This window comes from Rhinoderma darwinii, chromosome 6 (genome assembly GCF_050947455.1).
Source record: "Rhinoderma darwinii isolate aRhiDar2 chromosome 6, aRhiDar2.hap1, whole genome shotgun sequence".
NCBI lineage: Eukaryota > Metazoa > Chordata > Amphibia > Anura > Rhinodermatidae > Rhinoderma > Rhinoderma darwinii.
In genome coordinates, this window is record NC_134692.1 from 34280809 (window position 1) to 34303183 (window position 22375).

At 40.4% G+C, this 22375-nt stretch overlaps 1 protein-coding gene across 1 annotated transcript; it reads left to right on the plus strand.

Annotated features, from left to right (window-relative positions):
- Window positions 1–16630: 16630 nt before the first annotated feature.
- Window positions 16631–20582, plus strand: SP9 (Sp9 transcription factor). Its single transcript, XM_075831131.1, has 2 exons — window positions 16631–16798; window positions 18175–20582. The coding sequence occupies exons 1-2, from the start codon at window positions 16778–16780 to the stop codon at window positions 19447–19449; spliced, it is 1296 nt and encodes a 431-aa protein (XP_075687246.1). The 5' UTR covers window positions 16631–16777; the 3' UTR covers window positions 19450–20582.
- The last annotated feature ends 1793 nt before the right edge of the window (window positions 20583–22375 follow it).

Genomic DNA, 22375 nt, shown 5'->3' on the forward strand with positions numbered 1-22375 from the left:
AGGGCACTGTGGCAGCATCTGCAGAGGGCACTGTGGCAGTATGTACAGAAGACACTGTAGCATTATCTAGGGGTGTGTTGCATTATCTACAGAGGGCACTGTGGCATTATATACAGAGGGCACTGTGGCATTATTTACAGAGGGCACTGTGGCATTATCTACAGAGGGCACTGTGGCATTATCTGCAGAAGGCACTGTGGCAGTATCTACAGGGGACTCTGTGGCAGCATCTACAGGGGACTCTGTGGCAGCATCTACAGAGGACTCTGTGGCAGAATCTACAGAGGTCACTGTGGCAGCATCTACAGAGGGCACTGTGGCAGCATCTACAGAGGACTCTGTGGCAGCATCCACAGAGGGCACTGTGACAGCATCCACAGAGGGCACTTTGGCATTATCTAAAAAGGGGCTGGCAAACACTGGCAACTGAGCCGCCGGACTGCATTTAGCGACACTTTAACTGGAAAACTGGATTGTTGAAATAAGCACGTGGAGAAATATCTCAAATTTTAAACCTAGCAGTATTATTATAGTAATGTAGTGTTATAGTAGATCAAATAACTAATTGATTAACAATAATTTTGTATTGTATAAAATTTGAAAGTAATGCGGCCCGTCAACTTCCCATTTTTTCTATATGTGGCCCACTTACCAGGCCGAGTTTGAGACCCCTGCTCTAGTGTGTGCCAACGTCACTAGATTCTCCAAGGCCAGGGAGTGCGGAGCGCTTGCGTGAGATTCCACTAAAGAAATCAGTTTGTGTTAAATGGCTTTCATGTACAGCATGGCACACTGAGTACTTCATCTGTGATTTTTTTTTAAATCAGCACGCCGTACAATGTAGCCTACCCTGGACTATGATCATCCGCCCTGTTGAAATCCCAACACAATGGAGTTTATCTTGTACTACATTCAGGGCCGGCTCCAGGTTTATGTGGGCCCTTGGGCGACACAGCCCCCCCTCCCAGGTAGTGCCACACAGCCCCCTCCTCCCAGGTAGTGCCGCACAGCCTCCTCCTCCCAGGTAGTGCCACACAGCTCCTGACGTCACTATATATGGACAGTGTTGTCAGGGGCAAACCCAGATCCATAGTCCCGGTCAGAGCACTACTACCACTCTGCCTGGGAGTGGCGTAGCTAAAGGCTCAAGAATTCAGCTTAGGCCCCCCCCTACCCCTCCCCAACACTACCAGACCCCTGCGCATGCCTATGCCCAGCTACCTTGCCCGACAGACCCCATGAATGCCCCCACAGTATAATGCCCCCATAGCTGCCCCTACAGTATAATGACCCCCCATAGCTGCCCCCACACAGTATAATGCTCCCCATAGCTGTCCCCCACACAGTATAATGCCCCCCATAGCTGCTCCCACAGTATAAATCCACCACACAGTGTAATGCCCCCCATAGCTGCCCTCTACAGTATAATGCCCCCATAGCTGACCACCACAGTATAATGCTCCTCATAGCTGCCCCCACACAGTATAATGCCCCCATAGCTGCCCCACACACAGTATAATGCCCCCCATAACTGCACCATACAGTATAATGCCCCCCATAGCTGCCCGATACCGTATAATGCCCCCATAGCTGCACCATACAGTATAATGCACCCCATAGCTGCACCATACAGTATAATGCCCCCCATAGCTGCCTCATACCGTATAATGCCCCCCATAGCTGCCCCATACAGTATAATGCCCCCCATAGCTGTCCCCTACAGTATAATGCCCCCATACAGTATAATGCCCTCCATAGCTGCCACATACAGTATAATGCCCCCATACAGTATATTGCCGCCCATACAGTATAATGCCCCCTCAGCAGCTACAATAGGACCCCCCTCCCATACCTAGTAATACCCCCATATATAGCTAATAGAAAAATAATAACTTCATTATTTACCTATCCCCGTTACCACGACGTGTGGAGGATCCTTCTCCTCCTCTGCACTGTGCTGTGAGTGACTTGTCGCAGACAGGCGCGATGTAGTGACTACATCGTGCCTGCCTGTGCCGAGCTGCTCACGACACAGTGAATGCTGGAGCAAGGCTCCAGCATACAACGCAACTGAAACTGCATCCTGCGGACGCAGGCTCAGTTGGAGGCGGAACCAGCGCAGTCAGGCTGGGACACTGCTCTGGTCCTGGCATCGCTGTCCATATTCACTGTGCATATATTTGACAGTGATGTGATGGGCTTTTCCAGAGACAGAGTCCTGGAGCAGAGCCGCTAGCGCTCTGCCTGGGACTCCTCTCCTTCTTACATCACTGTCCATTTATGGACAGTGATGCCTTAACGGCGGCAGTGTCAGCACCCGGCAACCGAGTGGGCCCCGGCACTTGCCCGGGTTTGCTGGGTGCTGACGCCGGCCCTGACTACATTCACCTTCTCAATCTGAACCACAATGGTTTTGTCTCAATTATTAGACTACAACTAGTCATTCTGTGACTACTAACAGACTTTTAACACATGATTTCCCACATGGTAGGTGTCAAATTAATAAAGTCATTGTCCGAGACCACCAACCCACATGTTCTACCATGTCTATCATGATATGTTGCCTGGACTGATCAAATGGTCTTTTGGCATATCTTTCACAAAATAGAACCAAAATATTAGAGGTATCTTTCTCAATGTCCTCAGTTTCATGATAGGAGGCCAAATAGGAATAAAGAAAAGGGCTGGAAATTAATTTTTAAAGGGGTTTTACTATCCGGGACATTTATAACATATCCACAGGGTATGAAACAAAATAAAAGATTTTGAATCAGCACAAGTCCCGAGTCTGGTGCGGTGCAGGCTGTCAAGCCAGGCAAACCCACTCCGGCATAATGTAAATTCCAGGATAAAGAGTAGAACAACAGCACACGTCTCCAGATCTTCAAAGTGGTTTTATTTGTCAAAACATCCACGAAAAACAGGCAACGTTTCGACCCATAGTGAGTGTGGGGGCTTGACAAAGACCCCACACTCACTATGGGTCGAAACGTTGCCTGTTTTTCGTGGATGTTTTGACAAATAAAACCACTTTGAAGATCTGGAGACGTATGCTGTTGTTCTACTCTTTATCCTGGAATATCCACAGGGTATGTCATAAATGTCAGATAGATGCGGGTCCCACCTCTGTGACCCACACCTATCTCTAGAACGGGGCCCCCTAAACCCCGTTCTATCGCTCTGTGTTCCCACTGAACCGTGTGATTTCTGACCATGTTATCCTGTGATGTCATTAATGTCCCTGATGGGAAAACCCCTTTAATTACCGGAAAAGCTTCACTCTCTCATTTGGTAGATCTGGGTAGATTCTAAGCTAAGCAAAAGTATTATCTTTCCAAAACGTCTTCATAGCCTTACATTTTTAGGAATATTAGATGTTTTAAATCAAATGTTTCTGGGGAAAAAAGCAAACCCACTCTTATGCAATCATTTACTAATGCCCCTTTTGAACTTACACATGACAGGTATATTATCATGTACTCAGTGTAGTTGCTTTCTCCATACCTGAGGAATGAGTAAGGCATCATACATACAAGCGTTTTATGGCTCTTTACAGTCTCCAAGTTATACAGCACATAGACTTCTATGCAGTGGCGGATTAAGAAGACCATGGGCCCTGGGCTGTTACCCAAACTTGGGCCCCCCTTCTCCACCACCACCCTGCCGCGCCGTAACTATTGCTAACACTACCTAAACACTAGTACACAAAGTAGGCACATTATGCACAAAGTACACACAGTACACAAAGTACGCACATTATGCACAAAGTAGGCACATTATGCACAAAGTAGGCACATTATGCACAAAGTAGGCACATTATGCACAAAGTAGGCACATTATGCACAAAGTACACAAAGTAGGCACATTATGCACAAAGTACGCACATTATGCACAAAGTACACACAGTACACAAAGTACGCACATTATGCACAAAGTACGCACAGTACACAAAGTACCACATTATGCACAAAGTACACAAAGTAGGCACATTATGCACAAAGTACGCACAGTACACAAAGTACCACATTATGCACAAAGTACCACATTATGCACAAAGTACGCACATTATGCACAAAGTACGCACATTATGCACAAAGTACACAAAGTAGGCACATTATGCACAAAGTACGCACATTATGCACAAAGTACACAAAGTAGGCACATTATGCACAAAGTACGCACATTATGCACAAAGTACACAAAGTAGGCACATTATGCACAAAGTACGCACATTATGCACAAAGTACGCACATTATGCACATTATGCACAAAGTACGCACATTATGCACAAAGTACGCACATTATGCACAAAGTATGCACAGTACACAAAGTACCACATTATGCACAAAGTACGCACATTATGCACAAAGTACGCACATTATGCACAAATTACGCACAAAGTACGCACATTATGCACAAAGTACGCACAGTACAAAGTAGGCACATTATGCACAAAGTACGCACAGTACACACATTATGCACAAAGTACGCACAGTACACACATTATGCACAAAGTACGCACAGTACAAAGTACGCACATTATGCACAAAGTACGCACAGTACACAAAGTACACACATTATGCACAAAGTACACAAAGTAGGCACATTATACACAAAGTATGCATAGTACACAAAGTACACACGAGTATGCACATTATACACTAAGTAGGCACATTATACACGAGTATGCACATTATACACAAAGTACACCTTGTAAACACATGAATATGGGCATTAAACATACATGAATATGGATATTAAACACACATTAATATGGACATTAAACATACATTAATATGGACATTAAACACACATGAATATGGATATTAAACACACATGCACTTACCTTTTATGTCTTCACTGCAGCTCTTCTCCTGCTCACAGCACAGAGCCCGCCGACAGTCTCCCCTCCCCCATGTCCCGACAGCTAGCAGCAGAGATGTTTAGAGCAGGGAAGGGGGGCTGGAGGGGGAGCTTCTAAAGCAGCACAGACCACGGCTGCTAAGTAGAAGCAAAGCTCCCCTCGCCTGACAGGTGCGGTCCTGGCACCGGGGCTCCCTCCGGTGCTAGCGACGCCACTGGGCATGAGGGGGTTGGGCCCCCTGGCAGTCTTGGGCCCCGGGCGACCGCCCGAAACGCCCTAATGATAATCCGCCACTGCTTCTATGAGGGCCTACCACTCCATACGGTGGCACACAGAGGTTTCTTCGTGCCATGTTCTATTGGACGCTGTATTCCTTTTGCAGGAAATTATCTCTGTAATAAGGCGACATACAGAAAGCCACACAGCAGCACACGTTGTGCCTTTGGTTCTGTAGTGTGGAGCCGCAGGCACTATGTGTGTCGCTGTATGGTGCTCTGTGCGCACGGCGCTTCCATGTGTGTGAGGCCTAATTCTAACATTTGTAAATCATTCCTAGGTTTCCTGATCCCAGCACCTGTACAGATGTTGGGCACAAAACCACAAAGGATTGTGTTTTTATTATTATTTTCTATTTCCTAAATCCTGAAAGCCTTTAGGAAGTTGAACTTGGATCCTATAAGTTTTTTTTTCCTGTAGAAAAGAAGTCAGGGGAATTAGCTGTGAGTAAATTGCAGCCTTCTCTGTAATTATCCACATACTGAACTATTTACAGTTGACTTGAGTTACCTTAAGTGTGGATCAGAATGGATGGCGGTATTGATTAGACGCAGCATCTATTTACCTTCACAATAAAGTGTTGTGATTAGTAAAATTTACTTGAGGGTGGGGGTAGATGGTGAAATTATGTGTGGCAATTAAATGTACTTGGACGTGAGCGGCATTATACGAAAACAAGACCTGTATGAAACTGTACATACATTTGTCATGAAAACTCTTGTGGATTTAAGTATATGGTGGTGTTAAACCAAGTGAAAGATGTTCCAGATGCACAGATGACCGGGACAGACAGACACAAAAGCAAAGAGGAAAATAATCCAGAATTTGAAAAGGACCATAACCAACCCATAATATTGGTTCATCCGACCGTTATTAGTTGGCTGAGCCCAAAAGTGTATGTTTTCTTTCTGTTGAATGGTGTTTTAAAAGGGAAATACTTATTGAATGTCCAATGTAAATAGGTACAAAATTTGCCACTGATTAAATTTTTTTGTCTTTATAGCAGTCAAAGGACCATTTTTCTGATACAGAAATCCAAATCTCTAACATAAACATAAAGGTAAATTATAAAATTCTGGCTGCCTGCAGTCACCACTAGAGGGAGCCTAGGAGCTTACTGCATACTGGTCAGTTTAACTTCTGATTATTGAGCTCAATAATTAAACATGTGTAAGGCTTCGTTCACATCTGCGTCGGGACTGTGTTCATGGGTTCCATCGGACCTTTCCGTCAGCGGAACCCATGAATGGAATCCAAACGGAAACCATAAGTTTCTGTTTGCATCATCATTGATTTCGGTGTAAATAATTTCCGTTTGTCACGGTTGTGTAAGGGTTCCGTTGTTTTGACGGCATCAATACCATAGTCGACTGCGCTATTGCGGACAGAGCAGGCACTCTAACTACATAGAAAAATCTACGTTGGATGGCTCCAAGGGGTTAATAAATTAGATGCAATTCTCACCAGCTACCCTCTCTAATTTCATTGGCGCAAAATAAACAATAATGAATAAATGTTGGCCATTATATTTAACAGCCTTCTTATTCTTAATGAACACAAGGGTTAAATAAATTATAATCCAGAGAAATCCCTTTAACGGTGTAGGTTAATAGCTCCTTTGCTTGCACAGAACTTCCTGGACTTTCTATTGGAACATTTTAATGAAAGTTCAAACTAATTAGTAGCTTTGGTTACATTGTCTTTATGACGCACTAGTTTATTTTTTTTTATGTACTTTAAGATATGTGGATGATTTATCCCTAATTTGTGCTTACGTTATCATGACGCCCCATCTATGTCATTTGTAAGTCTGCTATACAAGAGTTGTGCCATCACTAATAACATGTGGTCAAGTAAAGTTACACATTGTTTTGTAGATCTTTTCATTTACTTAGTACTTTACATTTATATCATAGACGTAGTACTACAATGTAGAATGCTGTTTTGTGATATTTTACTATGATATATTTGCCAACTTGCAGTCAGCAGTAGTATGGATATCAGTGTGGTTGCATATGTAGACATGATTATGGTTTGAACCATGTTTTAGAAGGATCTGGGCAGATTAAACTTCCTCATAGTGGTAAAATTAACTTAGAGCATCGAAAATCAGATTTGATTTACTATATAAAAGGTTTAAAATGGAATTCCACCATCATTTATCATCTGATATGTCATAGACACATGACAGAAGACCCTACCAATTCCAAGAAGGAAGGGGCCAAACATTGTCAATGATGTTATAATCTGATCTGTCAGATAAATAAATCACGTTTTTTTTATGCATGTCCCCAGGCTCATTTGGCTCCGTATATGTGCGCCAGTTACCTGATATTCTTTCTGCTCTTGACCTAAGGAAAATCACCTCAATGTGCACTTACGTCTTGCAAAGCTTGTGCTGGGATCCAGCTTAAACACAGCAGTCAATCTGAAGACACAGAGCTGCAGTGTAAAAGTGGCATAAAGCATCAGAGCCACTGATGAGACAGGCAAGGGTGTAGCTTTAGAGGGTGTAGAGGTTGTAGTTGCATCCAGATCCTGATATCTGAGGGGGCCCAAGAGAGCACTAATGCTATGAATGGTATGTAATAATTGGTAGGGCCTGTTATACATTTAGCATCAGGGCCCAGGAATTTCACGTCATGCCTCATTGCTGTAACCTAATGAAGCAGAGCTAAAGAGCATTATTAAAAAATAATTCAAGGTTCTTAAGGACTGAAAGTTGCAGCCGAGTACAGCACTCAGGTATTTCCGTCAGCCCCATAGACATTGAATAAAGAGGCAAAGGCGCATGCCTGTTCTATTCTCCATTCAAGCTCCTCCTCATAGAAGAGGGTGCAGTGACGAGGAACGGATGGCTTGGGACCCCCATTCAGTGGCGAATCATCTTAGGGGCGGCGTAGGCTACGGGGGAGCCTATGGCCGCCCAAAGTATGAAAACGTGACAAAACTGCATTGTGTATGTCCTGCAAAAGCACCTGCAAACATAAGCACCTGCAAACTGTTTGCAGTTCTTGTCACTGTTGAGAGACCTGCAGGTCACATGACCATGTAGGCAGGTCCTAGTACAACAGGAAGACTCCATAGAGAAGACTGTAAGCTGCTATGTAAGTATAAGGGGGTGGATTAATTTAAGGGGTCTGGGGTCTGTATTTAGGGGGTCTAGTCTATGGGCTGTATTTAGGGGGTCTGGTCTGGGGTCTGTATTAGTTTAGGGGTCTATATTTAGGGGTCTGTATTTAAGGAGTCTGGGGTCTGTGTAAGTTCAGAGTGCCAGGTCTGGGGTCATGATTAGTTTAGGGGGTCAGGTCTGGGGTCTGGTCTCAAGCCTTGAGAAAAGCTCTAGGATTTTGAGCCGAAACATTGCATTTGGGCTAATAAAGCTCTTTCTTTTCTAAACACCAACTACTGGATGTGCTGCCTTTTTTGTGTTTCTTTACAAGTTTGGGGATGATAGTCAAATCCCTGGGATCTGCACCCAATTACTGTGACCAGTGCTGCTAGAACCTTGGATTGTGTATCTATCTATCTATCTATCTATCTATCTATCTATCTATCCATCTACCGATCTAATCTATTCCACCATTGGGACCTCCCAAGAAAATCAGGGGCCCATTTAGACTTTCCATACAATGAATCTAAGGGCCCCAATCCAGTGCCATAAAGTTGGAAGCACACAGTTCTCTGGAGAGTCACTGCACCATTAATGGAGTATTCCAATAATAAACATCTATGGTATATTTATAAGATATAACATGATTTTCCGATAGTAAAGACGAGAAACACACACAAGGGTATGTATATGGCAAAAAGTCTATAGACACAAAATGTATGACAAAAAATATAAATTTTATTGATGACAGTTACAACATGATTTTCCGATAGGTTGGGTCCCACCGCTTAGACACTTACCGTCCTGGAGAATGGCTGTCCCGTGGCCCCCACTGTGCCTGCAAAGAGGAAGAAAAGCAGGTGCCCCTTTAGGCTTTCCATTAACTGGAACTAAGGGTCTCAGTCCAAGTCACAAAAACCGTCCCCAGACAGTTTTTCTTCTCTACTAACTTTACAGATGGCAGCATGCACCTGGACAGTAAGCACCCAACAGGTTCATCCATTAGATTTCCAGATAGTGAAGTGTCGGCAGTCAAGTGTGAGGCTTCTGTGAGGCCGCTCGTTCATCATGAACTCTTGACAAGCCGTTCTTGTAGTAATGTTGTATTCAGAAGAAGTATGGAGCTCTGTTTAACACGCTATACATTAGCAGTCCCATTCTGTGAGTTGTGTGGCATACTTCTTCTTGACAGTACTTGCTCCTAGATTCCTCAGCACAATGGCTGGACTTACAATTGACACCTGGCAGCTCTGGCAGGGAAAAGGGTTGACAAAGTGACTTTGTGGAAAGGTGGTATCCTATGACAGTATCATATGGGAAGCTATTGTTTTTTCTCTGGAGAGCATGGCTGTATTCTTAATTAGCACGGAATGTGGCTAAAATGCCCAAACCGACCAATTAGAAGGACTACCTGCCACTGTATATAGGGGGCAGGTAGTGTTCTGTCCCTGTATATAGGGGGCATCTGACTTTCCTGGCACAGTATATGACAACTCTTACGCAGTATATAGAAGGCACGTGGCTGGCCTAGATGTATGGCTGTTTTTCTACGCTGTATAGTGGGCACGTGGCTGGCCTGGCACAGTATACTGTACATGACGCATATGAAATGTTTAGGGGGTATTAGGCTGGACTCTATATATAAGGGAATGTAGCTTCACTGTTTATATGGGGCAATAAGCTGCACCGTGTATGAGGGGTATGTTGCTGGAACTTATGGGAGCATATAAACTGTACTCTTTATTGGGGAATATGGCTGCACTCATGTATGGGCACTTGTCATATATGTGGCTGGCAGTTATTTGGGAGCTTTGTGGATATCACTGTGTATGGGTGCAGATACCTATCACTGTATGAGGTGCTGAGACTGTGACTATTTGAATTCTGTAGCTGGCACTCTTAGGGGAGCAGCAAAAGCACCTTGAAAGACAAGTCACATAAATTTGCCCAGGCGTGCTACAAGTTTTCATTTATCTATTTTCTTTTATATATCTCCTATTTACCATCATGTGCAACCATCATTCTGCTGCAAATGTACAAGGAAAAAGAAAAGGAACCTCAGCGTGATTATCCGGTCTTTCTATTTGTATATAGGGGAGACTATAAACATATAGGGAGAGACCTGTCAATCAAGCTGAACCGGGCAGGGTGGAGCTGGAGGGATGCCACCCATCAGACATTTCTCCTTGAGCCCGGCATTAATTATGTCCTATGTTTTCTCAGAAATGCCCCATTGCTTCCGAGTAAAACATACTACAGTGTAGTCATGGGAACCTGTCAGCAGTACATGCTGCCCTAACCAGCTGACAGGTTCCTTTCAAATCTAATGTGTGGCCCTCAGATGGAGACAAGGGCCAAATCTGATATCCCCATAATGGCACTAAAAAAATCGTCTTATTACAAAAAAATTAATGATACAATTAGATAATTTGACTAAGTAACAGAAAATAATTAAAAAAAAAAACAACCAGTATTCTCATTTCACTGTGGCCTTATACATCTACCTGGTGTTCCTAGAGGCCTAAGTACGTACCCCTTATGATAGCAAGGATTTACAATTACACCACAGTTTAAATCTACCCTTATATATGCTTGTCACCTAACCCTTTGTGTCTTCACATACATTTATTTTAATTTTACCTTATCGTAATTTGGAGACTATTCTTAAAGACAAATTCAACTGTGAGTAGAGGGTTAAAAAACATTCCCACCACTTTAATTAATAGTTTTATTTTTGGGACACTTGGTCTTGTAAAACAGATATGCAGCTAAGAAGTACAGGAATCAATTTTATGTTTTTCGTCAACATTAATTAATTTATGTCTAGATTTAGTGACTTAGAGACTTTAAAGTGAGTGTATCACCTATATTGTGTTTTTTTACTAACTAAAACCAGATAGAGAAACATAATCTTTTTTTTCTAATCTGTGTTTATTTTTTGATTGTAGATTTTTTTATTCAATCTTCTGTACATGATTATGGGGGCAGCCATCTTTCCTGAGATGCTGTAAACAGCATTTAGAGATATGCTTTACAGCAGCCACATGGACCATAGAAACTTGTCAACAGGAGTTGACCCATCATTGACGTTTATGGGAGAGTGTTGGGGGCATGCTCTGTGACTTGTGTAGAGGGCATTGTGCAGGAAGGGATAGGAGGGAAACTGTGTCCATCACCTATTATCAATGATGGATCCTGTGTTATCTATATAGAAGTGTTACCTGTCATTGTAATTCTGCCTGTGATGATAATGAGATAACTGGTGAGAAGTGATCTATACAGAACATGAAGGGCCTGTCTGTTGTGAGGCTCAGTGGCCAGAGTGAAAACTGCAAGATTTTAGGATAATTTTTTAATATAAATAATGGAATAGAAAATAAAAACAGTCACCAGAAATTCTTTAAATATATGTTTAACATAAAAACTTTATTTAAGCAGGTCATTTCCTGATGACACATTCCCTTTAGTATGATGTACTCTGCATTTCCTATGGGATGCCTTAAATAAATATAGTTTCATTAAATAAAATGTAGAAATATAGTTACAATTATAGTTAAAAACAAGTACAGTTTTGTTGTAACTGATATATTGGGGTACATGATAATAATGTCCCATTGAGACAAAGATAGATAGATAGATAGATAGATAGATAGATAGATAGATAGATAGATAGATAGATAGATAGATAGATAGATAGATAGGTAGATAGGTAGATAGATAGATAGATAGATAGATAGATAGATAGATAGATAGATAGATAGATAGATAGATAGATAGATAGATAGATAGATAGATAGATAGATAGATAGATAGATAGATGATAGTATTATAGCTAATATTTTGACCAAACTTTTATGCCTCTATGCATATTTGTTTCCTAGTGTACATTAGTTGGCTCTAAGCTGGACACATATACTGTAACTTTGTGATTTATAAAAGCCTGGCGCTGACTGCATGTACAATATATATACAATATAAAGATGTTATAGATGCAGCATATATGTTGGATAGAAATAAACTACCTATTAAATCCACATCACAGAATCTGTGTCCCAGTATATCTAAGATGAGATGAGCTCTCCATGCCCCAATAAAAGTTCAGTAACAATACTCCATATACATAAGAAAGGGGATCTACAGCAGACAATGCTGGGTGTCCAGCCTCCCCATCTGCAGGTTACTATTATAACTGTGTATGGTCACATAAATCTACAACTGCTGATTCACAATGTAGTAATGCCTGGGTCAGTGGGTTTAGGTTGCCCACTTGGCTATTACAATAGAAGTCACTGAGATTTGTCCTATAAATCATCTCTATTGTTTAAGCTACATAGATCAGTCTAATGACTTGTAATAGGCCCCTAATTGCTTCTAGGAGCCCAGTGCCTGCTTTTAACTGAGATAGATCGGCTGATGACATGACACGCAATTCAGTCTGGCACCTAGTAATCGTCAGATAGAAATTGGCATTGTCCTACAGCCTGGTCCAAATCTGGAAGAACATGTTGGAATGGAACAGTGAAGATTCTTCAGGTTGTATCGATAACTGAGTAGATAGACGATATATAGATAGATTAGATAGATAGATAGATAGATAGATAGATAGATAGATAGATAGATAGATAGATAGATAGATAGATAGATAGATAGATAGATAGATAGATAGATAAGATGATATTAGAAGAGAGCCTGGACATGTGTATATATATATATATATATATATATATATATATATATATATATATATATATATAGTGTAAAAATAAGGATCGTTTGACTCATACACAGTATACACAGTATCACAAGGTACAACATGTTTACATCAATAAAGAAAATACATTTATTTCACGCACCACCCTGAAGTATGAAGTCAATCACACTATTCGAGCGCTTGTTAATTGCACCTTGTAGTAGAAGCGCTGGATTTCTTAAGGTGCTAATACAGGACTAGAAGTGAAGGAAACATGTCAAACAAACTTTTTGTAAATTATGCAGCAGGGTTGTTAAAAAAAAATCTTTCCAATAATTGCTGTCATTAAATTCATCAAAGGCAGGAGGAGCATCATATACCTTTTAAATGACAGAGCATAGAGGCAGGAGATTACACCAGGGTGGAATTTAAAAAAAAATCACTTACACTGTAACTACTGGGTATATATTATGCAGAGGGGTGCTTGATATTTACTGATCTACATATTTCTGTGTGTGTGTGTGTGTGTGTGTGTGTGTGTGTCTTTATCTATCTATCTATCTATCTATCTATCTATCTATCTATCTATCTATCTATCTATCTATCTATCTATCTATCTATCTATCTATGTGTGTATAATAGATATATAGAGAGAAAGAGAGAGACAGACGCATACGTGTGGGTATATATGTGCACGTTTAGTATAGGTATATGTATGCGTTATCCTTGTATTTCTGTATCTCTATCCCTTTATCTATCTATTTGTGTGAATGTGTGTAACAAAATTATAGATACCTAAAATGCCTAAAGTATAGCTCTAACTAAATATAATAATCATATATCATAGTTATCAGTCCATTAATAATGTAATGTAGGTGAGTATTGGATATTAATGATATCGTCTCATCACATGTTCTCCGAGCTCTTCATCATCGGGAGTGATTGATGTCCTGTATGACAGATACAATGTATCCACTACTTTCCTTTACATCTCGGAATAAAAAAAAAACAACTTTCCTGCATCTACTAAACACAGACATTACCCAAATGAGGGTAGGCAAGTGAATCACATGGGCTGTGGCTCCTCCACACTAAGGTGTTATTTTATCAGCATCACTTGATTTGATAATAACAAGTCGATTATATAAAATGTAAATGAAAGTATAATTATAACATATACTGGTGGGAGATGCCCTGCTGCTGACAAATGGCAGGATGCTATTATTTTTCACACACTTGTTCTTTTCTCTATTCACTGTGTTGTCTGTAATTGGAGATATTTTACATATCTTCCTACTGGACCTGTTTATTGATTAAACACATCAGGCACCTTGTATGTTACTAGAACACATAGTGCAGAGCAAAGCCAGGGAAACCACATTACTATAGTCCCCTATACAGCCCCTTATTATAGTGATATTAGACCATCAGCATTGCATCTTTAGCTAAATACAATAGAGTGGTTTAGGTTCTGCTCTACAGTATTGTTGAGAACACTACATTCATTGCATCTTATATTTCAGAATCTGATATATTTATAGGAAAACATAATGTCTTACTATTAATTATAAATATGACTGTTGTAAATCCTAATAATAATAATAATAATAATAATAACAGTACTACTACTACTACTACTACTACTACTACTAACAACAATAAATAATAATAATACATTTTACTATTCAGTGGTGGTAGTATTGTTAGTAGTAATAACACTAATAATATCACTAATAATTATAATAGATTATATATATATATATATATATATATATATATATATATATATATATATATATATAATTTAGTGGTAGTAATATTAGTGGCAGTAGTAATAATAATAATGATGATGATAATAATGCTAACAGTATTCATATTGATGATAATTGTCATTATTATTATTAGGTATATTAGTAGCCATAATAATATTAATAATATTTCTAATAAAAAAAAATGTTGATTATTGTAAGAAATAATAATAAAAGAAACAATGAGAACTGAGATAATTTCTAGGTAAAATAGTGATAGCAATATTTAATAATTGAATATTCATATTAGTAATTAAAATAATAACAATTGCAATAAAAAATTCTAAAAAATAAATACAAATAAAATACTGCGTGGGCTCAGTAAAGGTTTTTCGCCCTCCAGTTAAAATGTGTTTATGCAGAATGGTCGTTTAATAGTGCTAATTGCAACCCAGTTAAATTGGCCTGATTGCAGAAAAAGGAGGCAATTTGCGTGCTCTGTGTCTAGGCTGGTAAGAAATCGTTCTATATTCACCTCTTGATAAAGAAGTGGAGGTTTAAGGCTCAGAGTCTGCACCAATTAGACTGGGCTGACTGGTAGCATTCAGCCTCTATAATAGGAGTATTATTTGGCCGGTCTGAATAATGTGGAAAGCTGTTCTCTGGGAAATTGCTTTTAACTTTTTTTTTTTTCCCCCCCGTTTTTTTTGTTAGGAAAAGGTGATTCTCTAAATTCCAGGCCTTTGTTATGTGGGGGTTTGTCATCAATGATTTAACGAATACATTCTGTATGTTCTGTAATATAATAACCATAGAATATGAGCCAATACACCTGGGATATATTGATAGATAGATAGATAGATAGATAGATAGATAGATAGATAGATAGATAGATAGATAGATAGATAGATAGATAGATAGATAGATAGATAGATAGATATTGTTTCTACACTATACACTAATTATACAATACCAGAGAATGATATCAAGTGAACATGACATTATTTATAAGGGATAAAATGGGGATGCACTTGTATTTAATGCAACATATTAATCCATTGCAGTTCAGTTAAAGGGGGGAATAATGAAGGCTTGAGCTGCCCCATGGGATGTCCAGGAACGCCTCACTGACACCTCTATTAGTACTTGGCATTAATATGTACACATTCACCTGTTAGATCACTCACCTCTTATATGTGTCGGGGCAGCAGCACATTCCTCCTCCACACAGATGATCACAGATGACAAATTCTGCATCAAAGCCACCAGGACCTAGCTCTCTTCTTGTGCTGAGACTCCGCAGCTATCTGGATGTATGACAATCAGTCAATAGTATTATATAATAATGACTTGTATCAGCCTAGGAGAGGGTTGTCATTGTTTGAAATAAATCAATTATTGTATCAAGTGATAGATATAATGTATGCTAGATACAGGGTGATGGGGTATAGACGTGCAAATGAAAATAGCCGCAACATAAGTGCTCTGCTAGATCTCACAGAGTTGTCCCCCAAATTCTGTTGATGTCCGAAAGGTGGCAGAAAATGAATGTAATTAAATGGACCAACTCCTGGGGTGTAATTAAGCAGACACTGCTATTTGTCTGTATCACAATCTCTTGGCAGTTGTACAATGTAATTCTGTGGAATTCTCCGTTTTAGGTACAACAATCTTTTTTTTTTTTTTTTTTTTTTTTAAATGAAGGGGCTTATTAACCCTTGGGGAGCTGATGGAATTGAACAGAACCTGAAGGGGTTAAATATTTTTAATTTTTTTTGCGGGCATCCACAGCAATGGAGCCTCCAATTCCTCCCCTCTGTTTGAATGGCAGGGCTTGTAGAACTCTGATTTCTTGCAAATCCCCTCCTCTCTTTGGCTGCGACGCAGCTCCCAGTCAACGTTCCCCGCAATCTGATTGGAGCGCAGCTGCAGACAGCGGTACTTCAAAGCAGGCGTCTGCCAGCGCTTACCCTGAGTCTAGTCCGCCTCACTCAGTGCAACTTGTGTAGGGAGAAGGTGGCACAGAGCTGGCAGCATCTACCCCCGGACCACTCATCACTCCTCTACAGCAGGGACAGTGACGGGCTATGGCTACGTCTATACTAGGGGTAAGTAAAGATTATCCAAGATTTTCTTATATCTAATATAACTGATACAAAGTTACAGTTAAAGTTTATATTTTCCATAGAATAAACTGTTGTTGTTTTTATTATTATTATTTTCATCATCAATATTTATTGCTCACCGATGCCCATAAAGGTCATGTACTACCAGTTCTTATGCCCCTTTAACTATTATTTCTCATCTCCTCAGTACCAGGCACAGGGAAAGTTTCTTCTATTTATTTATTCGTTTCCAACAATGCAGCCTGAACGATCTCATTTGTCCTAATCCCCAAACTATTACCCCCATGAATACAAGCAGCGGCAGCACTTAAGTATTATTCCACTCTGCAGTTGTCTTGGGCTTCTCAAAGCCTCTGGCAACACAATCTTAAGGACCAGCAATAAATACAGGTGCCCCCCCCCCAAATCCATCATCAACCTGCAGAAGACCTGGCAACCTGTCTGCTTTGTATTATCTATTATCCCTTGTCACTAATATGTATGTTTCCACTATATACACAGCTGAGTTTGTCATTTGATTAAACTGGTTCTTATCTCACGATGTGTTCTTATATGTAGTTTTCTGAAGGACTGAAAGTCAGTGTGCGATCACTTTACGTAAAAGAAACATTTAATAACCAAGTCAGTTCTGCTACATCTGTATAATAAATGCGGTTTATGTTAGATATATTATTTGGTGTAGTAACAATGATAATAATAATAATGATAGTGATGATAATAATAAAAAGCCTTTACAGATGTTGATTAAATGTAATATTTAATTATTTGAATTAATAATAAAATGCAAATATTAATAATAAAAAACACAAGAACTTTTATATATATTCAGAAATAAATTGTGCTAATTTTAATCATCGACTTAACTGACTTTATTCTCTTAAACGTCTGAATTTATCTGTTAAGAATAAATTCGCAGATTCTGTAATTTTTCCATATATTCGATATTCTTCTAAAAGTGTCATACCATAACGTGACAAAATAATAGGCATGTGTTCAAAATGTTGCTTTTTCTAGATTTTATATATTGTTCATTCATTATATCAAAAGTCCAATATAATAACACCGCAATGTTTTTCGTTTCAATAAGTAAAGGGCAGCGCGCTGAGACACATAAAATGTCGCATTGAAATTAGGTTGCGGTCAATGCGTTAATTTATATACACTTTTATTACTGGTGCTAAAAGGTCTCATTGATTAATATGGAGATTGTTGCCCTAAGAGCTGGTCACTACAGTATTAACGCAGGGTGGTGAGGGTGGCACTAGGTTAATGGGGCCCTAGGTGTATGACCAAGCTGTTGCACCTGTAATCGGATGGGACAGGTGTTGATTTTGTTGTGTTTTGTATCCTCTCTCCAGGAAGAACCCAGATTTGGTACTACTCCCTTGGCCATGTTGGCTGCCACTTGCAACAAGATCGGGAACACCAGCCCCCTGAGCAGCCTCCCGGAGTCCAGCGCTTTCGCAAAAGGAGGTTTTCACCCCTGGAAACGTTCCTCTTCCAGTTGCAGCCTGGGATCCAGCCTTGGGGGTTTCACAGTGGCTACCAGCCGGGGATCCAGCGCCCTGACAGGGGGCAGTGCCACCGCCAACAGCGCCTTCTGTCTGGCCTCCACATCTCCGACCTCCTCAGCCTTCAGCAGTGACTACAGCAGCCTCTTCTCCAATTCCTCCGGGGTCTCCCCCCAGGACGCAGGACAATCCGCCTTCATCTCCAAAGTGCATGGCGCAGCAGACGGGTTGTACCCGCGGGTAGGCATGGCTCATCCCTATGAGTCCTGGTACAAGTCCGGCTTTCACTCAGAGGTGACAAATGGGGCAACAGCCTGGTGGGACGTACACGCTGCCAGCCCCAGCACCTGGCTAGAGGTGCAGAACCCCCCGGCCGCTGCAGCTGCTCTACAGGGGGCCCTACATTCAGGGGGGCCTCACACCCAGCTCAGTGGGTATAGCCCAGACTTTAGTTCTTTGACGCACTCCGCTTTCAGCTCCACGGGGCTGGGCTCCAGCGCTGCCTCCCACTTGCTCTCCACCGGGCAGCACCTGCTCACCCAGGATGGCTTTAAACCCGTCCTACCCTCCTACCCAGACTCTGGCACCTCCATGCTCACTGGGGCCTCCGGAGGAGCAACTGGCGCATCAGGGCGCTCCGCCCGCAGATACTCTGGAAGAGCCACTTGCGATTGCCCCAACTGCCAGGAAGCAGAGCGCCTGGGGCCCGCAGGTGCCAGCCTTAGGAGAAAGGGGCTGCACAGCTGCCATATTCCTGGCTGTGGCAAGGTCTACGGCAAAACATCTCACCTTAAAGCTCACCTGCGCTGGCACACCGGTGAACGACCTTTTGTCTGCAACTGGCTCTTCTGCGGCAAGAGATTCACACGCAGCGACGAGTTGCAGCGACATCTCCGCACTCACACTGGGGAGAAGAGATTCGCCTGCCCTGTATGCAACAAGCGCTTCATGCGCAGCGACCACCTCAGCAAACACATCAAGACACACAACGCAGGAGGAGGGGGGAAGAAGGGCAGCGACAGCGACACAGACGCCAGCAACCTGGAGACACCTAGGTCAGAGTCCCCAGAGCTTATCCTGGAGGGGGTAAGACCGGGGAAAGAATCAGCCAATGACTCTTAGGGAGCAGCAGCAGAGACTTTTGGGGTGCTGAAGGGACTCCTCCTTAAAAGCTGCATACACTTCTGGGGTGCAGGACTCCTTGGAAACTTTTGGGGTGTAGGGGCACCTTAAACAGCAGGCGCTTCTAGGGTGAAGAAGTATTGGTAGCCAACTCTGGGTTGCAGTAAAGACTCCTTGTAGCAGATACTCCTTGGAAGGAGCAGACACATCTGGGGTACAAGAAAGGACTCCTCTTGACAAGCAGGAGGTTCTGGGGTGAAGCAGTGACTCCTATAATGAAGCAGTAGCAGCTACTTCAGGGTGCAGGAACTCTTCCTTCATTGAGCAGCCACTCCAGGTGGTGTAGTGACTTCCCCTTGAAAGAAGCAGCAGTTACTTTTGGGGTGCAGCAATTACTTCTCCTTGGAAGCAGCAGTCACTTCTGGGGTGCAGCAGGACTCCTTCCAGTAAGTGCAACCTCAGTGGAATGACTTTTATTATACATGATGACACTTCTTAGGTTGCAATGATTCCTGGGGTGTGGGGTGCAATAAAGTGACCCCTTCTTTGCCGCAGGTACAATCCCTCCAGGCTGCACAATCATATCGTATCACTGCAGACTGTCAGCAACCAGAGCAATATAACCAGATAGTGGGAGAACTGAAATCGACATTTATTTTTGTGTCCTGATTTTCCTGGAGACAACATGGACCATAAATTACTGGCTGGATTATATTCCGTCCCCTCATTCATATCTAATCCCAATCAGATTTTTTTTTTATTACAAAAGAAAATTCTAAACATCTAAGGTGAGAAGTGACAGGAACTCGTGGGATAGACTCTGTATAAACTGTATAAAGATTGTGTTCATTCCCATCCCCCTGTAAATGTTCGCCCAATAGTTTATATTTGGTGAATTCCTGAAATTCAGGAGTTTCTTTTCTCTTCTGTTTTTTTATTTTAATTTCTGATGCACTTTGTGAAAGTCAATATATATATGTAAAAGATATTTAATATGTTGATTTAACATTTCACTCAGACACGTAAATTAAATTCAATCAAACAAATGAAATGCGTTTATCTGTATTATATAGAAAATAACCTTGATCATATTTTGATTTTTCGTATTATTAAAAGACTTATGATCAAACGTATTCCTGGTGTTCTCTATCTGTCCTGCTCCTCATAGGAATAGATGCCCTGGATAAGTAACACTGGGTCCTAATTATATTACTCGTATTTATCGTTTCCACAATATTGTATTATTATTATAATTCATTTTTATATTGAATTATTAAAGTATGTATTTATTTGAGAATATCTATCTATCTATCTATCTATCTATCTATCTAATCTATCTTTTATTTATTTCCTAGATAGATAGATAGATAGATAGATAGATAATTGATAGAGATATATATAATTTATCTATTTCTATCTATCTATCTATCTATCTATCTATCTATCTATCTATCTATCTATCTATCTATCTATCTATCTATCTATCTATCTATCTATCTATCTGTCAATCAGTCATCAATCTCTCATCTATCTATCTATCTATCTATCTATCTATCTATCTATCTATCTATCTATCTATCTATCTATCTATCTATCTGTCAATTAATCAATCAGTCATCAATCTCTCATCTATCTATCTATCGACTATTTATTTATTTAATCTCTACCATTCTAGTATATATTTATACAAATATATATACACAATAAATATATATACACACAACACACACACATTCATATATATATATATATATATATATATATATATATATATATATATATATATATATATATATATATATATATATATATATAAATCAATTACCTCCTATCTCGGTTTACAGATAGTCCCCAGTGACTAAATGACTACAATAAACACTCTACAGACTACATTTCATGCCTAAATGAAAATCGTGTTCAATGTTATTAATTTTGACTGTTAACAGGCAGTAGCCCCCTGTGTCTTGTACTCCCTCATTAGAGATTCATGTCTTATCAAATATCTAATTAATCTGCTAGACATCATTTGTTCTGGCCAACTTTATCTCAGATAGTCCAGGGGGAAAAGTGAGAATATTCAGTGGGACAAAAGCTCCCTTGAAGATCCCTTTTAATTGTCTAAATTAACTGCACAGAATTTGCATGTCAAACGGTATAAGGGGCAGGGGCACATGAAATGGAAAACGATTTGATCGCTCACACAACCAGCACTTGATTTGATAACTGCTCTGTTTAATGTTAGCAATGGCAACTGCTTCTTTCCCCTCTTTGATATATGCAAATAGAGGTTTTTGCAAATGCTGCTTATGTGTCCATGCAGTGCAATGGGCCTTGCTGGTTATTTGAATATCTCTGGCTCTGCTATTGAAAAGGTTCAAGGATACTGTGTTGCTTTTCTTTGTGATTACCCAGTGCTGCGTCTTATGCGCTGAAAAAAAGTCAGGAATAATTAAAGGCTGGGGGATCAGGCCTGGGAACACACTTGCAGGAGGAATCTCATTTAGACAGCTTCTTTCAAAATAAGGCCCAGTTAAATTGACCAGAAGGCAATTATTGAAATGAAAATTATTTTAACTGCTCTTTGTCTTGAAAAGAAAAAAAAAAAGGGGGGGGGGAGGGGGAATGGTGAATGAAATTCATTTCAGCGAAAATAAAGTGAATACTGGGGTAAGATCTATTTAAAAATTAAATTATTATGCGAATCATTCATTTTATCTATTATTACTAATTGAAGTATTATAAAAAAAAGTCTTATTTTTATATAGTATTTATTTTATTATTATATGTATTCATATTTTATTATTAGGCTTTTGCAGTAACTTAGTTTTATTTCACTATAATTTAATTTAAACACAGCACACAATATTTTCACTTTGTCTCTTGTCAAATTGTCGCATGCTATTGTCATTTTGCAGGGTTGACAATA